The sequence below is a fragment of the Pezoporus flaviventris genome, unplaced genomic scaffold (genome assembly GCF_033815535.1).
Source record: "Pezoporus flaviventris isolate CSIRO_AGI_PZ_B2104156 unplaced genomic scaffold, CSIRO_AGI_Pfla_v1 ptg000090l, whole genome shotgun sequence".
Lineage (NCBI taxonomy): Eukaryota > Metazoa > Chordata > Aves > Psittaciformes > Psittacidae > Pezoporus > Pezoporus flaviventris.
Window position 1 is genome coordinate 2,464,645 of NW_026892638.1, and position 15,339 is coordinate 2,479,983.

The following is a 15,339-nucleotide window of genomic DNA, read 5'->3' on the forward strand; positions in this document are numbered from 1 at the left end:
AACTCAAGTTTAACTTACATCTTGGAAAAGCCTAAGAATTAGGGCAAATGACTGCACTATTCAAAGGAAGGCACACTGCCCTGGATACCAGCCACAGCAGTGACCGTTAAGTACATGCACAGAAAAGAAAAAGAGGAGGACAAACATAAATGGTATTTCCTCAGTTACTCCCTCACTCCTTATACTACATTCTGCTTAGGGAAATTCCCAAGCCAGCTACAGGTTGTTTCTTTAGTAATCCTCAATGCACCTGTCTTTCAAGTGTTGCCCAGTCTTCCTGAGAACTTATGTAAAGCTCCTGTATCCCCAGCCTCCTTTGGCAAGGAGCTCCACAGGTCTCCTACCTACTTGGTGCTCTTTGTGCAAAGTTTTTATGTTTGAACCTGGCTTCCAGTATTCGAGTGGATGGTCCCGGCCCCTAGTTGTGTAGTGAAGGACACGAACAGACAGGCTGAAGTGCTCTCAGCTGCTTAGCCAGATCTCCCACAGAAGTTATTCAATACATTCTATCGTGTGCCAAAAAATTGTTGGACTTTATCAGAACCTAAATTGTTCATGTCACTGGATAACCATATTGTCTGTTATTCCCAGCTGCAGAAGTTAACTTAAATCCCATTCAATCTAGCTTTTAAGAGACATTCATGTATTCATTGCTTAACTTGAAGTTATTGTCATAAAACAGGCAAGATGTCTCTGCCAAATCAGGCAAAGCCAAAACAGTAATTCTCTACTTCTCATGCTGCTTTCTCAACTATAATGACATGTACTATTTAAATGTCATAAGCCAGGACTGCTGCCACATGAACTGCCCAACCCACTCAGTGTCCTTGGACTTTCATGCATGTCTCTGAAACGCTCCCTCTTTTACATCCACACAGGCATGCCATCAACTAGACTGGAACTGATCCTGTTAAAATTCTGGCTCTTTTTGGACCAGTATCTCATGACCCTTGTGTCGTTTTAATAACCTATGAGCCAGCACACAGGGGTGGAGTGGAATGGTGCAGGTTCACAGACATAGTGAGAAGAAAAAAAAAAAAAAAAAAAAGCTACGGCCTTGTATTTCTCTTTTTCCCCGATACTCCTACCAAACAGCTGTTACAATGTTTCACTATTATGATCACTAGAAAAGTTGTAACTTTTCATATCTTATTTAGATCACTCATAAATTAACAACATATAGGTATAATACGGATGAGACCACAGAACGTGTCATAGATACCAACAGATCAGCTAAACATTCAGGTTAAATGCTTGAAATGGAATTCAGGGTCAGAAGTTAATAAATGCATGATGTTGTTGAAATTTCCACAATTAGTTAGAAATGTGGTCAAAATGCCATATTTCATACATGCAACTTACAAAGCAATTCAGACTAGCAGCCTATCATTGACTTCAAAAGAGTTTCAGAATAAGAAAGGGGAGATGGATTGATACTGAACAAACTTTAGATTAAGTTCACTTCCATTTAGGAAAACGATAACTGTGATTCAAAAAACCATTTTTTTTTTTTAATCTGTTAAAGCAGTTACGACTTTTGTTGTTGTCCTGGGTTCAGCAGTAGCAGTCATTTTTCTCCTTGGCAGCTGGTGCACTGCTGTGTTTTGACTTTCAGCTTGGGAACAGAGCTGATAACAAGGATGTTTTGGTTTGGCCAAGGACTTTGTGAGCCTCATGCTCTGCCAGGGAGGAGGGGAAGCTGGGAGGAAGCAGAGACAGGACACCTGACCCAAGCTAGCCAAAGAGGTATTCCATACCACAGCACGTCATGCTCAGGAGGTAACTGGGAGTTAGCCGGAAGGGCTGGGAGTCTGCAGGGTTGGAGGAGGTATGGGTCAGTACTTGGTCGGGCTGGGGGGGCGAGTTATTGGTCAGCTGGTGCTGAGGTGTTGTATTCTCTTACCTTGTTATTTCCTTTATCATTATTATTGGTGGTAGCAGTAGTGATCTGTGTTATACCTTAGTTACTAAACTGTTCTTATCTCAACCCGTGGGAGTTGCATTCTTTTGATTCTTCTCTCCATCCCTCTGGGAGTAGGGGGAGAGAAAGAAGGGGGGGGGGGAGTGAGTGAACAAGTTGCCTGACTGGGTTGAAACCACGACAATTGTTTATTTACAATTATCAATTTTCAAGGAAGTGTAAGACAGGTCCTAAAAACAGAAACGTAATTAAACAATCACAAAGACAAATACTTTATAGAGCAAGAGGCTTTTCAGATCTAGAAATTTTGTTTTTAAGGCCCCCTTTACTTTACAATGCTGGAATTGTTCATGCAATTTTTTACAGTAGTCAGCATTGTCATGAATGAATGTCACATATCTATCTATTCAACTGAACTAAAAGCTCAGACTAGAAATCTTCTGTGAATATCTCAGAAGTTATTTCCATTTTAGTTTTTTCAAATAATCAGCTTGAATCTAAAAAGACACTACTTAGACAGATAACAGCACTAGCAAGAGTTTAATCTCATAAACAGGACCTCACTGTTGCCATTAAATAACTTCTTGGATGCTGATTCTTGGCATCCATTCACAATGGAGAATGGCATTACTGCTTGGACAAATCCTAGGTTCCCTGGGAGCCATCAACAATTCTCAGGCAGAATTCATTCATTCCTGCAGCTGTCCCAGGCCTTATCTACACCAAGATGTTTACATGTCAGTAAACTGGAGGTAACTGAAACCAGCACATTCTGAAACTAAGCCAGAATGCATCGGCTAAATGACAGCTCAAATTCTGTATCGCATGTTCAGCAGTTCTGCATATGTAACAGCACTACCTTCCTTTTATCAACTATGGTCTGGTTAGAGCAAGCCTGCAGCTTCAACTTTTCATGAGAATATTCTGAGGAAGATTGTTCTTCCTTTCACACAACTCTTTTTTCACCCATCCTTGCATCTCCACATACATTTGTCTTCTATAGATTAGCAATGGATTTACTTAAACACTGCACTGTATCTTATAATTCTGGTAATACCTCAACAGATGAGGGGATCTTGAGGGAAAAAGAAAACAATGTATTTCCAGGTCCCCACTCATCAATCATTGCTTTGTTCCTTGATTTGTGGATTCCATTTCCATAGGCATCTTCTAGAGGTGAGCAAGATGATGAAAAAGAAAATCCTCTTCTGAGAGTATTCTGGGTGTAAGAAGTAGTTAACTGTGCAGTAGCAGAACAACACTAGAAAAATAAACATGCTTCTACTAAACCAGGAAGCATGGAAAGGCTGGTGAAAGCAAATGCATGAGGTAAGCAATCCCATTCTGCAGGCTGGCAGGAGCAGGAGAAATAATGCAAATGAACAAGGACAGAAATGAAGGAAGCTAGTAGTCAGGCTAGTAACTGTATTAGCATATCTGTAGGTTATTTCTACTGTGGGTTACTCTCACTACAGATTGCTAATAATCTGAGATATATGAACACAAGGCAGAAAAGGAATCATAATAAAACCAGGAAATTGTGTCATACTCCAGTTTGCCTGTATGGTGTTTTCCCAACCTGGAGTAGCTCACCACAGGCATAAGAGCCAATCCTTAGAGATTTTTTTGCTCAGATTCACAAAAAACAGTTCTTCCTGGTGTCCACCAAACTTGTGGTTTGTGACTGGCATTTTTCAACATCTGTTGTCTAGCTCTTCAAAATGGGTACAAATCCCTTGGGGTTTCCCAGAGCTCTACTGCCACTCTGAAACCTAGCTGCTTTCAGGTTTTTCTCCCTCAGTGCCCCACCTGGATGCTTCTCCCTCTGGGCTTCTAGTCCTTTCTTTGGCTGGAAAACTGCTATCTTCTGGGTAATGGGGAAGCAAAAATGCAGAGGAGCTTGAATAAGCTCCTCTCCCCAGAGGCAAAACCATGATGGATCTCAGCAGGAGACTCTGCTGTTGCCTGAGCCATGATTGCTTAGTGATGAGCATGACCTAGGGATCTAAACTCTTCCTAGCTAGAACCAGATAAGACAGGGCATAGACAGCGTTTCAGTAGCACTTGTTTTTGAACAGAGCTACACCAGTATGAAAACACTAAGGCTGACTCACAACATAACAATACTATGTCCAATCTTACTGTATTCAGATCACAGACAAGACTAAGACACTGAGGTTTGTGTAATAAAGGACTGAGGGTTTTGTTCTGCTAGGAACATTGTTGTTGAGTCAACAGGTGGACTGGAAAAGTTACTCAGAGCATCACCTACTTCTGCCAGGATGAACTATACATACCTACATCGTTTATGTTTGTATAAACCACTTTAAAACTTCCGTGATGAAGGTCCTACTGAATCCCTAGAAAGTAAGAAGTCAATAAAACTACTGCCAATTGTAACAACCTTTTCCCTGTTATCTAATTTTGCTAACATTTCAGCCTACTCAGTGTACATGGAAAATATGCTGCAGCCTTAGACATACTTTAAGTATGCCATCATGTCTCTCCACAAGCTTCTTCAGACCAAACAAAATTAATTGCTCCAAACAGTCTCTGGATCGTTCCAACTGCTCACATCTTCTCTGCACTTTGTCCAGCTTTCTTTAAGGAAGATACTGGCTGAATTAAAAACACTCTCCAACAAATAACTTACTGATGCTAAATGAAGGACTTCCTCACATACATTACAAACAACCCTCTTTGATGATACTGTCGACTCCCATTGCATTTATGATTCACTGTAACAATTCTTATTACCTTAAGTGGAATTGTAATTTATACACTCCACCTTATATTTCTTCCAGTGCAAATGTAGAAACATTAGACAAGAACTGTAATACACCCATACTGAAAATAACTTTTAAATCCCTTCAAAACAGTTTCACAAACCAGTACGTACAAACAGTGGCTTAACTGAAATGGGAGAGGAAAAGGAAAAAGAAGTCTGTCCTCAGTTTGGTCAATGTATCCCAATATTAATTTAATTAATCTCTAGAAGAAAAACCCATTTACCTCTTTTCACTGCCTAGGATTAACGTTTCACTATACCTATCAGAATTTAAAACGTTTTCCTGGCACCAAATGGTTTTGTTGTAAAAATTAAGTTAATCACTCCTTAAAACTGATGTGGTTTAATTATATTACTGAAACGAATACCAAGAGTAAAAATTATCTGAGAAAAAGTCCAGAGAAGAGTCACAAGGATGATCAGGGAACTGGAGCACCTTCCGTATGAAGCTAGGCTGAGAAAGGTGGGGCTGTTCAGCCTGGAGAAGAGAAGGCTGCGTGGAGACCTCATAGCAGCCTTTCAGTATCTGAAGGGGGCCTATAGAGATGCTGGGGAGGGGACTCTTCACTAGGGACTGTAGTGATAGGACAAGGGGTAACAGGTTCAAACTTAAACAGGGGAAGGTTAGATTAGATATAAGGAGGAAATTCTTTCCTATGAGGGTGGTGAGGCACTGGAATGGGTTGCCCAGGGAAGTTGTGAATGCTCCATCCCTGGCAGTGTTCAAGGCCAGGCTGGACAAAGCCTTGGGTGAGATGGTTTAGTGTGAGGTGTCCCTGCCCATGGCAGGGTGGTTGGAACTAGATGATCTTAAGGTCCTTTCCAACCCTAACTATTCTATGATTCTATGAAATGTTATGGGATTTTAAGATGTTTCAGAAGGCTTTCAACATTTTCAGTTACCACTTTTAATGGTTACCTAATATAGATCTGTTCCTAAAAGTTATTTGGTGTTTCAACAGTCCCATAGTGTTAATACAGAGTTATCTCTGTGATAAATGATAAATGAACTTCCTATGTGAGACACAATTCTGAAAGAGAAAGATGTGGAAAATCCTTATCCAGTTCATCACAACCAATACTGTGATTAATTTTCCACCACAATCTTCCCCACTATATTTCTACTGCAAATAGATATGTTCTGCATACCTAAGCATAACAGCTCTTTAATAACCCCGTTTCCATTTTTGCTGACCTTATTTTAAACCCCATGTTTTGATGCAAGATTATTATCTGCTTGCAGATAATTTGCTCTGAAGACTACTTGGCTATTACAAAGGGCACACCCACTCTAACAAACATGCCAATACATAGCAATGTTTCATTTTGATGAGCCATTACATATTTTTATCCTACTTCAATAATCATCTGTTGTTCCATTTCCTCAGCACAGGAAACAGAATGGTGCTAATGTACATCAGATAGATACAAACTCAGCCTAAGCTAGTGGTTTCACTGATGATTTGCAAGCAATTTGCATATCCCTTTCTCTACATTCCTATCTATGCAGAGAGAGTACTTCCTCATTTTACACCAGCAGCAGGATAAGAAGTCAGTACTAGCTAAATGGTAGTATCTTGAGTATTTCTATACATGTAAACAGAGGTGCAAGTACAAGATTATCTGTATTTATGAGCACACTCCATGCAGTGCACCACAGAAAAACTGGATGTGATGTCACAACTAAAGCCCTTTCAAAATGCATATACATTAAGCACACTTAATTGCAAAAGAAGATCAAATTATAGCATTTCCTAATTTTCAATTGCTTGATTTTGGCACTCTAACATGCTTTTATTCATGTAGCTGTAGGCACACTTGAAGACAGATGTACCATGGTTTAAGCAATTGCCAACAAAAGTGCACAAGCTCTGCTCTATATTCTGCTTGGTCCAAACCGTTCTGTTAAATTTGCATGTCTTCTATTGCTGCAAGGTCATAGTGAACAGAAGTCACATCTGTACTTCCATGTCACTGTGAAGTCAGGTTTGGGCCATGTGTTTTTACCCCACAGGCAGTGCACACACCTAACATTTTGTTCTAGACCTTTCGCCACTTCTCTCTGTCATACCTCCAGCCCAAGCTCTGGATCTCCTTGCTTTTGAGAAAAGTGAAAGTACAGGAAGAACTAAAGGCTAAACATCAGGAGCAAACATCAGGAGCAAACACAGGGCACTGCTGACAGAAGGTCAGAAAAATCAGGGTGACATCCAAAAACTATTAAGGGATCACCTTAAACAACCCATACTACCTATCCCTTCCCCCAGCACAGTGACTCCAAAGTGCCACGACTGAATATGCCACCATACTGGCACCCCAAGTATCAACAACATAATAGTACGTCAGCACGACGTGCTCATAAAGCACATATTTACCACGGACAGAATTTCCAACACCTGCAATAATCTTGGGGTAGATGAGGTAAGAGAAGGAATGGAAGTGACTTCCTAAATACAGCAGGAAATAAAATGGATCTCTACTACCAGAGAAACAGAAAAATATACAGCTGCTGCCCGTAATCCCTCATTACCTAGGACGCTTGCTGGACACACATAGAACAGCAAGAACGTTAGTGGTAACCATTACTTAGTACCTAATGAGCCTGCCAGCAAGGCCAACAAGGACTGAGCAGGTGACACAGAGATCTTTTCAAAGGCACAGGGAAACAAGCTGAAGAGACTGCTTAAGATGGCACAGAGGCTTTTATGAATGTAAAATACAAGGAGAAAGGATAGAGGCCCTTATTGTGCTGTAATAAGATATCAAAAAGGATTATTAAACCCAGAGACCTGGTACTGCCTTGCTGTAACTTAGTACCCAGGTACTCTTGTTGTTTCTATGATGCCAGATGGCTCTCGTGGGGACAGGCTAAATCACTCAATGTAATGGAGAACTAAGGTTTAATAAGCATTTATAGTCATGTATTTATTCTTTCTGTGGCAGCTGTACTTATTGCAATTATTTTCCAATGGTAAGCAAGTGTCAACGAGAACCTATTTTTTGTGTTTATTTACAAATTGTTACATTTACTTTCCAAACTGTCTGATAAATGGCACACTAGAACTGTAAACAAGTTTGACAAATAAGTTGTCTTCAATAAAGGCAACTAAAAATTATGAAGTCTTGAGATTGCTCTGTACAGAGGTCCCAGTTATGTGAACACTGGGAGTGGCAAGAGCATTTCTACCTTCTATTTTTTAACTCATGAGGCAGAACTCACTTGTAGCCTACAAATGAGGAATCTTCCTAACAATTATTATCCCTGCTGAAAACGTTAGCTAGGAACACCAACTTCTCAATAAAAGTAAATAGAATAAAAACAGAACAAAAGCCTCGTTAGTAAGGTACAGATGGAGTACCAGGAATAACGGCTTACAAGTGCCAAAGACCATTAGTTCTTTAGATCATTACAGAGTCATAAAGTGGTTTGTGTTGGAAATGACGTTTCAAGATCATCCATTTCCAACTCCATTCTATGGGCAGGGACATCTTCCACTAGGTCAGATTGCTCAAAGTCCCGTCCAACCTGACCTTTAATACTTCCAGGCATGGGCACCCACAGCTTCTCTGGGCATCCTGCCCTCGTGATTCACCACCCCCTAAGCAAAGAATTTCTTCCTTATATCTTATCTAAATCTACACTCTTTTAAAATCAAATGTTACACCTTGTCCTGTCACTAAAAGCCCTGATAAAAAGTCTCTGCCCATCTTTCTCGTAAGTCCCTTTTAAGCACTGAAAGGCCACAATAAGGTCTCTCTTGTAACACAGGTTTATAAGAGTTCTTTGGTATTGAAGTTGCATGACACTCCCTTATAAGGCCCGTGTTTAAATGCTTGGGAATCTAATTAATTGCTTATAAGATACTGAAGGGAGATAGTCTTCACATCAACTACATGTGTCTGACATCCCTATGAAACCCAGGCAAACTACAAACCTCTGTTAACATGGTTTCCTTACACTCAAAGAGGCTAAGTCCAGAGCTGCATTTCCAGAAGATGCAGCCGCAGTCACACTTTTCTCTACACACATCCATAGGACTTCTCCAGTTGCAGCTCTGATCTGTCATGGGACTAGAGTAGATTTTGTTTAGTGACAGCAGTGATTCCTTTTTCTGGGGTTCTTAGTCCCTTTCACTGTTGCTGGATTCAAGCAAAGAGGGAAGGAGCTTTCTGCTTTGAATGCAAAGCGGATAGAAAGACAGACTGGATGGAATAAATCTAGAAAAAAAAAAACAAAGAATGAAACCTGCAACTGAGCACTGGCAGAAGAGCAGAGCTACAGCGGAACTGAATGAGAGAAGGGCTGACTACACCTTAATATAGAGATCTGAGAGGAAAAACACTGTAGAGAACAGTAGCCAGCACATGTGTACATGCCTGTTTGAAAGGGAGATTAGATAGAAAGCTAGATGAGCAGACTACAACTCACTGGACAAGGCCATTAGGAGCAGGAGATTAAGCACCCATGAAACGGTTTGTAATGGTAAACATAAGAGCACTGCAAGTGAGGCAGAAAGAAATAGAGAGGGGGCCTGGAGGGATAGGCTACGGGACATTACTTTCCCAGTGCTTAGGTGAGACTAACATGAGAAAGCTACAAACAGTCTTAGCTGGGTGGATGACAAATGGGAACCATGCTTTAAGTATGGAATAACTTATAAAAGCGGCTCCAAAAAGAGAGGTCTCTTATGTTGACCCAGACACCCTAAATTCCAAGTGGATCTCTCTGTATTCAATTTCCCATCTGTAAAATGGGAACAGTGCAGACCTCAACTCACAGCCGTATTTAAGAACCATAACAGAAAGCCCACAAAAAGAACAATTTTCCCTTCAGAACAACATAGTATATTCATAATATATTCACTCAAAAATGGGGTAGAGGGGAAGGAGAAGCAACAATTTTATCACCAGCTGAACATGAAGCATTTTGCAGACTGAGGCAGAGGAAGCATTACCGATGCAAATGGAGAACTGGCCTAGAAGTGTGAACCAGGGTTGAACATGTAGCTTTAATTTTAGAATTTGATCTGTCGTGGGCTTTATTTTTATGAACATTTCTGAAATTCGTATTTGTGGAAAACACGGCTGGCACTGTATTGTGCTTCATCTTGTTCCTGAAATCCTTACTTACAAAACAAAGTTGGTGTACTCCAAGTTTAAGCGAGGCTGACAGGTGAAAACACACCTTTCTTATGCTGGGTCACACCATCATGGTACCACAAATGCATCTGGGTTAAGCAACCGTCATACGTTTTCCTGCGTGTCTGCATATGACAGTATAATGGAGGAGGAAAGCTGGCACAAAGCAGCGCGTTGTAAGTCAGCAGGAGTAACGCTGTCCCACCAAACGTCCCTCCGCCCCGCTCCCTCTCCAGCTCACCCCTGGCCCTTGGGTCCCAGAAAGAGCCCGCTCCGCTCCAGCAGCTCGGCCGGGACCACGACCGCCTCCGAATACCCCTTCGGTAGCAGAGCACCTGCCGCGGTCAAGAGCCACCAGGGCGGACCAGCCAGGGAGAAAGGGAGGGAAGTAGGCAAGAACGGCCGGGAGCCGCGGCACCTGCTCAGCTACGGAGCAGGGCGTAGGCCGTAAGGCAAGCCGCGACACCAGCCGCCCCCTCACGGAGAAGGGGTAAAGGGTTGCCCCCGCCATTTTGCGGCGAGCAGCGGTCCCGCGGGCGCGACTCATCCCGCCATTTTAGGGGCAGCCCCACAGTCTTTGGGGATGTGGGATGTGGCCTGGCTCGGGCCCGCCCGTCGTCAGGCTGGAACCGGCGATACCGCGCCCTCCACCCCCTCCTAACTTAGGTATCAGGTGAAACTAGTCCGGCGTGCTGGGAAGGCTGCAGTGGCCGAAGTACGGAGGATGGCTGGCTGCTGCGGGTTATGTTTGGTTGGTCTGTTGCTCGGTGCGCTGGCAGCCGCCACTCCCTCAGGTGAGAGGAGAACGAGTGCGAGCTGCCGCTGACGGGTGCCAAAACTCGTTGGCTGGCTGGGGTCGGCGGGGATGGCCGAGCTCTGACAGGGCTCCGTGGGTGCCGGGTTGATTGCTCGGTGCCCCTCGGCTGCCGGTCGGGCTCCGGCGGTGGCGGGGCAGGCGGGAGCGGTGCGCGGGGCACAGCTGGGCTCTCGGTGGGCGAGGCGCGGGTCTGGGCCGCGCCGGAGGGCATGTTTCTGAATCGTGGGGAGGCTGGAGCGAGCCGGGCGGGGTTGTCCTGGAGCCGAAGAGGTCTGCGAAACAGGGGCCGGTGGCTGCGGAGCTGCTGGGACCCGCGTGGAGGGCGCCTCGGACTTCTCGCTGGGCAGGGGAAGCAGGTCGACGGCCAAATGCAGCCGGGGTACGCTTCCCGCCGCCCGCGGACTTGGGCGCACAGAGCGGGTGGGAAGGGCTGCTGGAGCGCAGGTGACCTGGCACGGGTGGCCTGGCTTCACCCGCATTGGTGCTGTATCTCACCTGGTTCTCGGCTAGCAACTTGCCTGAAAGCTGCCTCTAAACACAAAAAAACCTTTAAGACCGTGTTCTCTTTTTTTTCTTTTTCCCCCCAACTCTGAAAAGTTAAGCTTTTTAAAAATCTCTACTGTTATCTATGTTAGTTTATATTGCTGAGCATAACTGAACATAACTGAACATAAATGCTGTTTGGGAAGGGAAAAAAGTAAAAAAAAAACCCACCCCATTGCTGTACTTACGGACTCCTTTTCACTGTGTCTTCCTGTATTTTTTCATCCTGTGCTTATTTACATAATAAATGTATATGCGTAAAGGTTGTGTAAATATTGAAGCCAAGCTTTATGGCAGGTCCTGTTGAGAACAACCAATAGATCCTAGGTAACTGCAAACTTAGTTGTTCAGAACTGAGTTTCTGAAATTGAAGCCTCTTCATAGCCTGGCTGTGTGACCTGGGCGGGCAGGGGAGGGAGGTACTACACCTAAGAGTTTTAATTGGGTGATTTATCTTATGGAGCAGGGAGGCAAAATGAGCTAGCAGAATGATCCCATCCGAACCAAGGGAGATACCCTGTAAGCCCGAGGCTTCTTGTGGCTGTTTTCAAACAGGCTAGTGCCATTACGGGGTTGTGGTGAATCCAGGCTGCAGGTCCAAGAACCACGGTAATCTTAGCCTTTACCCTATGTGGGTATTACTACCATGACCTAAGCTTGTTAATTTGGATGCTCTGTGCTGCTCTCACTTTTGTGTCTGCAGGGTAAGCATAATCCTTCGTTTTGGTATGCAGTGGGTTATAACTTCTGGACAAATGGCAAAGGTGTTGAAACAGTCTGTTGTGGGAGGAGAGTACTTTTTTTCCTTGCGATGCCAAGGAAGCATTTCCCGTGGGCAGATTAGCAAGTCAATTGCATTCTCTGTGAGTCGGGCATAGTGAAACTCGGCTTGGAAGAGTCTCAATTGTTATGGAAAACTGCAAGTGCAGAAAAAGTAAGAAAAGGATGTAGAGAATGCACGTACCTTAACAAAGTATTGGCTGCTTGGTGAGGGAATGTTAAATACAAACAGGACACTGAATTGTCTCCCTATATGGGCCCTGATCGAACTTACAAAAGTTGCCCAGTATGTGCAGTCAGAACTTTTGAGGCTCAAACTACTTAAAGTTACTATGAAAGCAAGACATCTCTGAAATCACCCATTTAGCTTGACTATGGATCAAAAATGGAATAAACCAGGCCTTTATTCTGCCACTCTTGCAATACTAAGAGCTGTCTGTGGTTCACATATCCGTCAATCAATTTTTATTACAGCTCTTAGGTATACACTAATACTTCAGGGCTTTTTGGTGAACAGAATAACAAAGGGACCATCCTTTGACACTGTTCATGGCTTGTTGTACAAAACCTGCTTACTCAAGAAGACTCTCCGTTATGCTCCGGTTGGAATTTTTTTGTGGCTAAAATAATCCACAAGTATTGATAAGGTTAAAAATAATTCTCCCACAGACAGGCAATTTCCATACAGTTTAGCTTGGTGGATGTCTGACTTGATGGAACATACAAGTTCATGGACAGTGTCTACTTTCACAGTTTAGCTTTTTAGTGTGGAGGACTGTGTTGGGTCTGGAGGGATTCAGAACTGGGCCAGCTGAAGTCTGTCAGAAAGAGCAGTCAGGAATGGCTGGCTTCCCCATACAGTTCGCAAGTTTCTGTGGTGTCCAAAGAGGCAGAGCAAAAATGGCTGTCGGAAGTTGGTTGTGTGGAGCAACCACAGCTGTCAGCTCTACCACCTAACACTTTGAGTAGAAGCTGCAGAGATTGTCTGACCATCTTGCCCATGAATTGGAGGGAGATCACAGATTGCATCATCATGCACAAAGTTTGCTCAATTTTAAGTTCAAATGTGGTGTAACACATCTTTCTGTCCCTAGAGATGATTTGTGTGCAGCTTTTGGCATTACATTCTGAGTTTCAGTTCTACTTGTCTGAGGGCAGCATACTCTTCTTTTACTGCATTCCTGATTTTCAGGAGTTTCCTGATTTTTCAGCTTATCTAAACTAAGGAAACCTCTACTGCAGTTATACAGCAATACCCAGCAATTGGGTAATCTGGCACTACCATGTGAATGGATAATGGTGCCCTGAAACCAATTTCTGTTGTAACTGTTTTGATGCTAGGAGTACCTCTCAGCTATTTTGAGTATTTTTAATGTCATTAGTGATTTGGAAGAGCATTTTGGTTGCTAATAGAATCCTTTAATAGGGATATAGTTGTCTTTTGGGTAGTAAAGGGAAGAAAAATTGTTATGTGTTTGAAAACCATTCTTAATTTTTTGTTGATGAGACCCTTTTTAATTCTTCAGAGTCAGTCATGATGTCTAGATTATTTTTTGTAAAGGATAAAAAGTCTGTACTTGGATAACAGCAACTTCTTTTTTTTTTTTTTTTAATTGTTATTTTAGAGAGTAGTAGAACCAACAGTTCTAAAGGAAGAAGTTTTGCTAGCCGGCAAGTTCCAAATACAAATAATGGCTCTTCAGAGATATATGAAGTGGATGAATTTGCAGCAAAAGCCCTCACAGGAAAGCTGACTACAGTTTTTCTTCCCGTTGTCTATATCATTGTCTTTATCATTGGTTTGCCAAGCAATGCCATGGCCCTCTGGGTCTTTTTTTTCCGAACAATGAAGAAACATCCTGCTGTGATTTATATGGTTAACTTGGCATTGGCAGACCTTCTATTTGTTGTCTGGTTCCCACTGAAAATTGCTTACCATGTAAACGGCAATAATTGGCTCTTCGGTGAAAGTCTTTGCAAAGTACTTGTTGGATTTTTCTACGGAAATATGTACTGCTCCATCCTCTTTATGACATGTCTCAGTGTGCAACGGTATTGGGTTGTAGTGAACCCCATAGTGCAGTCAAGAAAGAAATCTGAAATTGCCTTGGGCATCTCCCTTGCTATCTGGATACTGATTTTGTTGGGCACCATCCCATTGTATCTTGTTAATCAGACAAGATATATTTCAAATCTTAACATTACTACCTGCCATGATGTGTTGCCTGAAAATGTTTTGGCTCATGATATGTTCAGTTATTTTCTCTCCCTTGCAATTGGACTTTTCTTAATCCCAGCTGTCCTCACTGCTGTTGCTTACATACTAATGATTAAGACTCTGAATGCTTCCATCTCAGATGTAAGCACTGGGAAGAAAAGAAAAAGAGCAATCAAACTCGTCATTGCTGTCCTGTCAATGTATCTCATCTGTTTTACACCTAGCAATGTGCTGCTTGTTGTGCACTATTTGCTCCTCAAAACCTACAACCAGAGCTATCTGTATGTGTCATACATAACTGCGCTGTGTCTTTCTACTTTGAACAGTTGTATTGATCCATTCATCTATTACTATATTTCAAAAGACTTCAGAGACAACCTTAAAAATGCTCTTCTCTGCCGAAGTGTGAGAACTACACGGAGGATGCAGGTGTCTCTCTCATCAGGAAGATACCCTAAGAAATCAAATTCTTATTCTTCAAACTCAAATGGGACCACTAAATCAACCTACTGAGTTTAATCCTTGAAAAATGAACTTTTATTACTGCTGCTGAAAGGATGTGACAAGAGAGTTATTTTCTACAAGAGTCTAAAGAAACATCTCTGCTGTTTAATTGCATGGAAGCCTGGATTTGAGAACTGACAGCTGCTTACCCTGTGTAGAAACAGTAAGCAGATAAAGTCCTATGAGACTGGGGAAAAAAATCGTAATGACATTTCAGATGCTTTGCAAAAATGCTGCTGACCTGAAAGTGAGTTGTCGTTGAAGACATTTTTTGTTCAGTATCAAAGTTGTTAAGAAGCAAAATGTCGCTGGAATGTTATGTAGTGTTGTCAGTATATTTAATTAACAGATAAATCTGTTTTGTTTGGCTTTAACTGTAATGTAGTAAACAGCTAAACAGATTGTATATGTAGGACTTGCTCTGTGTACCTGCTTAATTTGAAACTGAGGAGAGAAGGAAAAGAATCCGTTTCACCATCTTGGTGTAGACTGCTTGTTATCTTTAGTATAATATAATTCTATATTATTTTCCAAGTTACCTTGCTGTAAATAGTAACATGGCAGAAGTCTGTAAGATTATCCTATCAAGATGACAAGCTGAACTTGTTATCAGATAGCACTGAGATAAA

At 42.3% G+C, this 15,339-nt stretch overlaps 1 protein-coding gene across 1 annotated transcript; it reads left to right on the forward strand.

The window, feature by feature from the left end:
- Positions 1–10,572: 10,572 nt before the first annotated feature.
- On the forward strand, positions 10,573–15,118 carry F2RL1 (F2R like trypsin receptor 1). The gene is made up of 2 exons (XM_061475775.1): positions 10,573–10,642; positions 13,614–15,118. The coding sequence occupies exons 1-2, from the start codon at positions 10,573–10,575 to the stop codon at positions 14,717–14,719; spliced, it is 1,176 nt and encodes a 391-aa protein (XP_061331759.1). The 3' UTR covers positions 14,720–15,118.
- Positions 15,119–15,339: the final 221 nt, after the last annotated feature.

Bases quoted from the DNA above. Each gene is read 5' to 3' on its own strand.
- F2RL1 (XM_061475775.1), top strand. From the start codon at position 10,573: ATGGCTGGCTGCTGCGGGTTATGTTTGGTTGGTCTGTTGCTCGGTGCG. The intron at 10,643-13,613 runs GTGAGAGGAGAA...TTGTTATTTTAG, and splicing joins GGCAGCCGCCACTCCCTCAG to AGAGTAGTAGAACCAACAGT.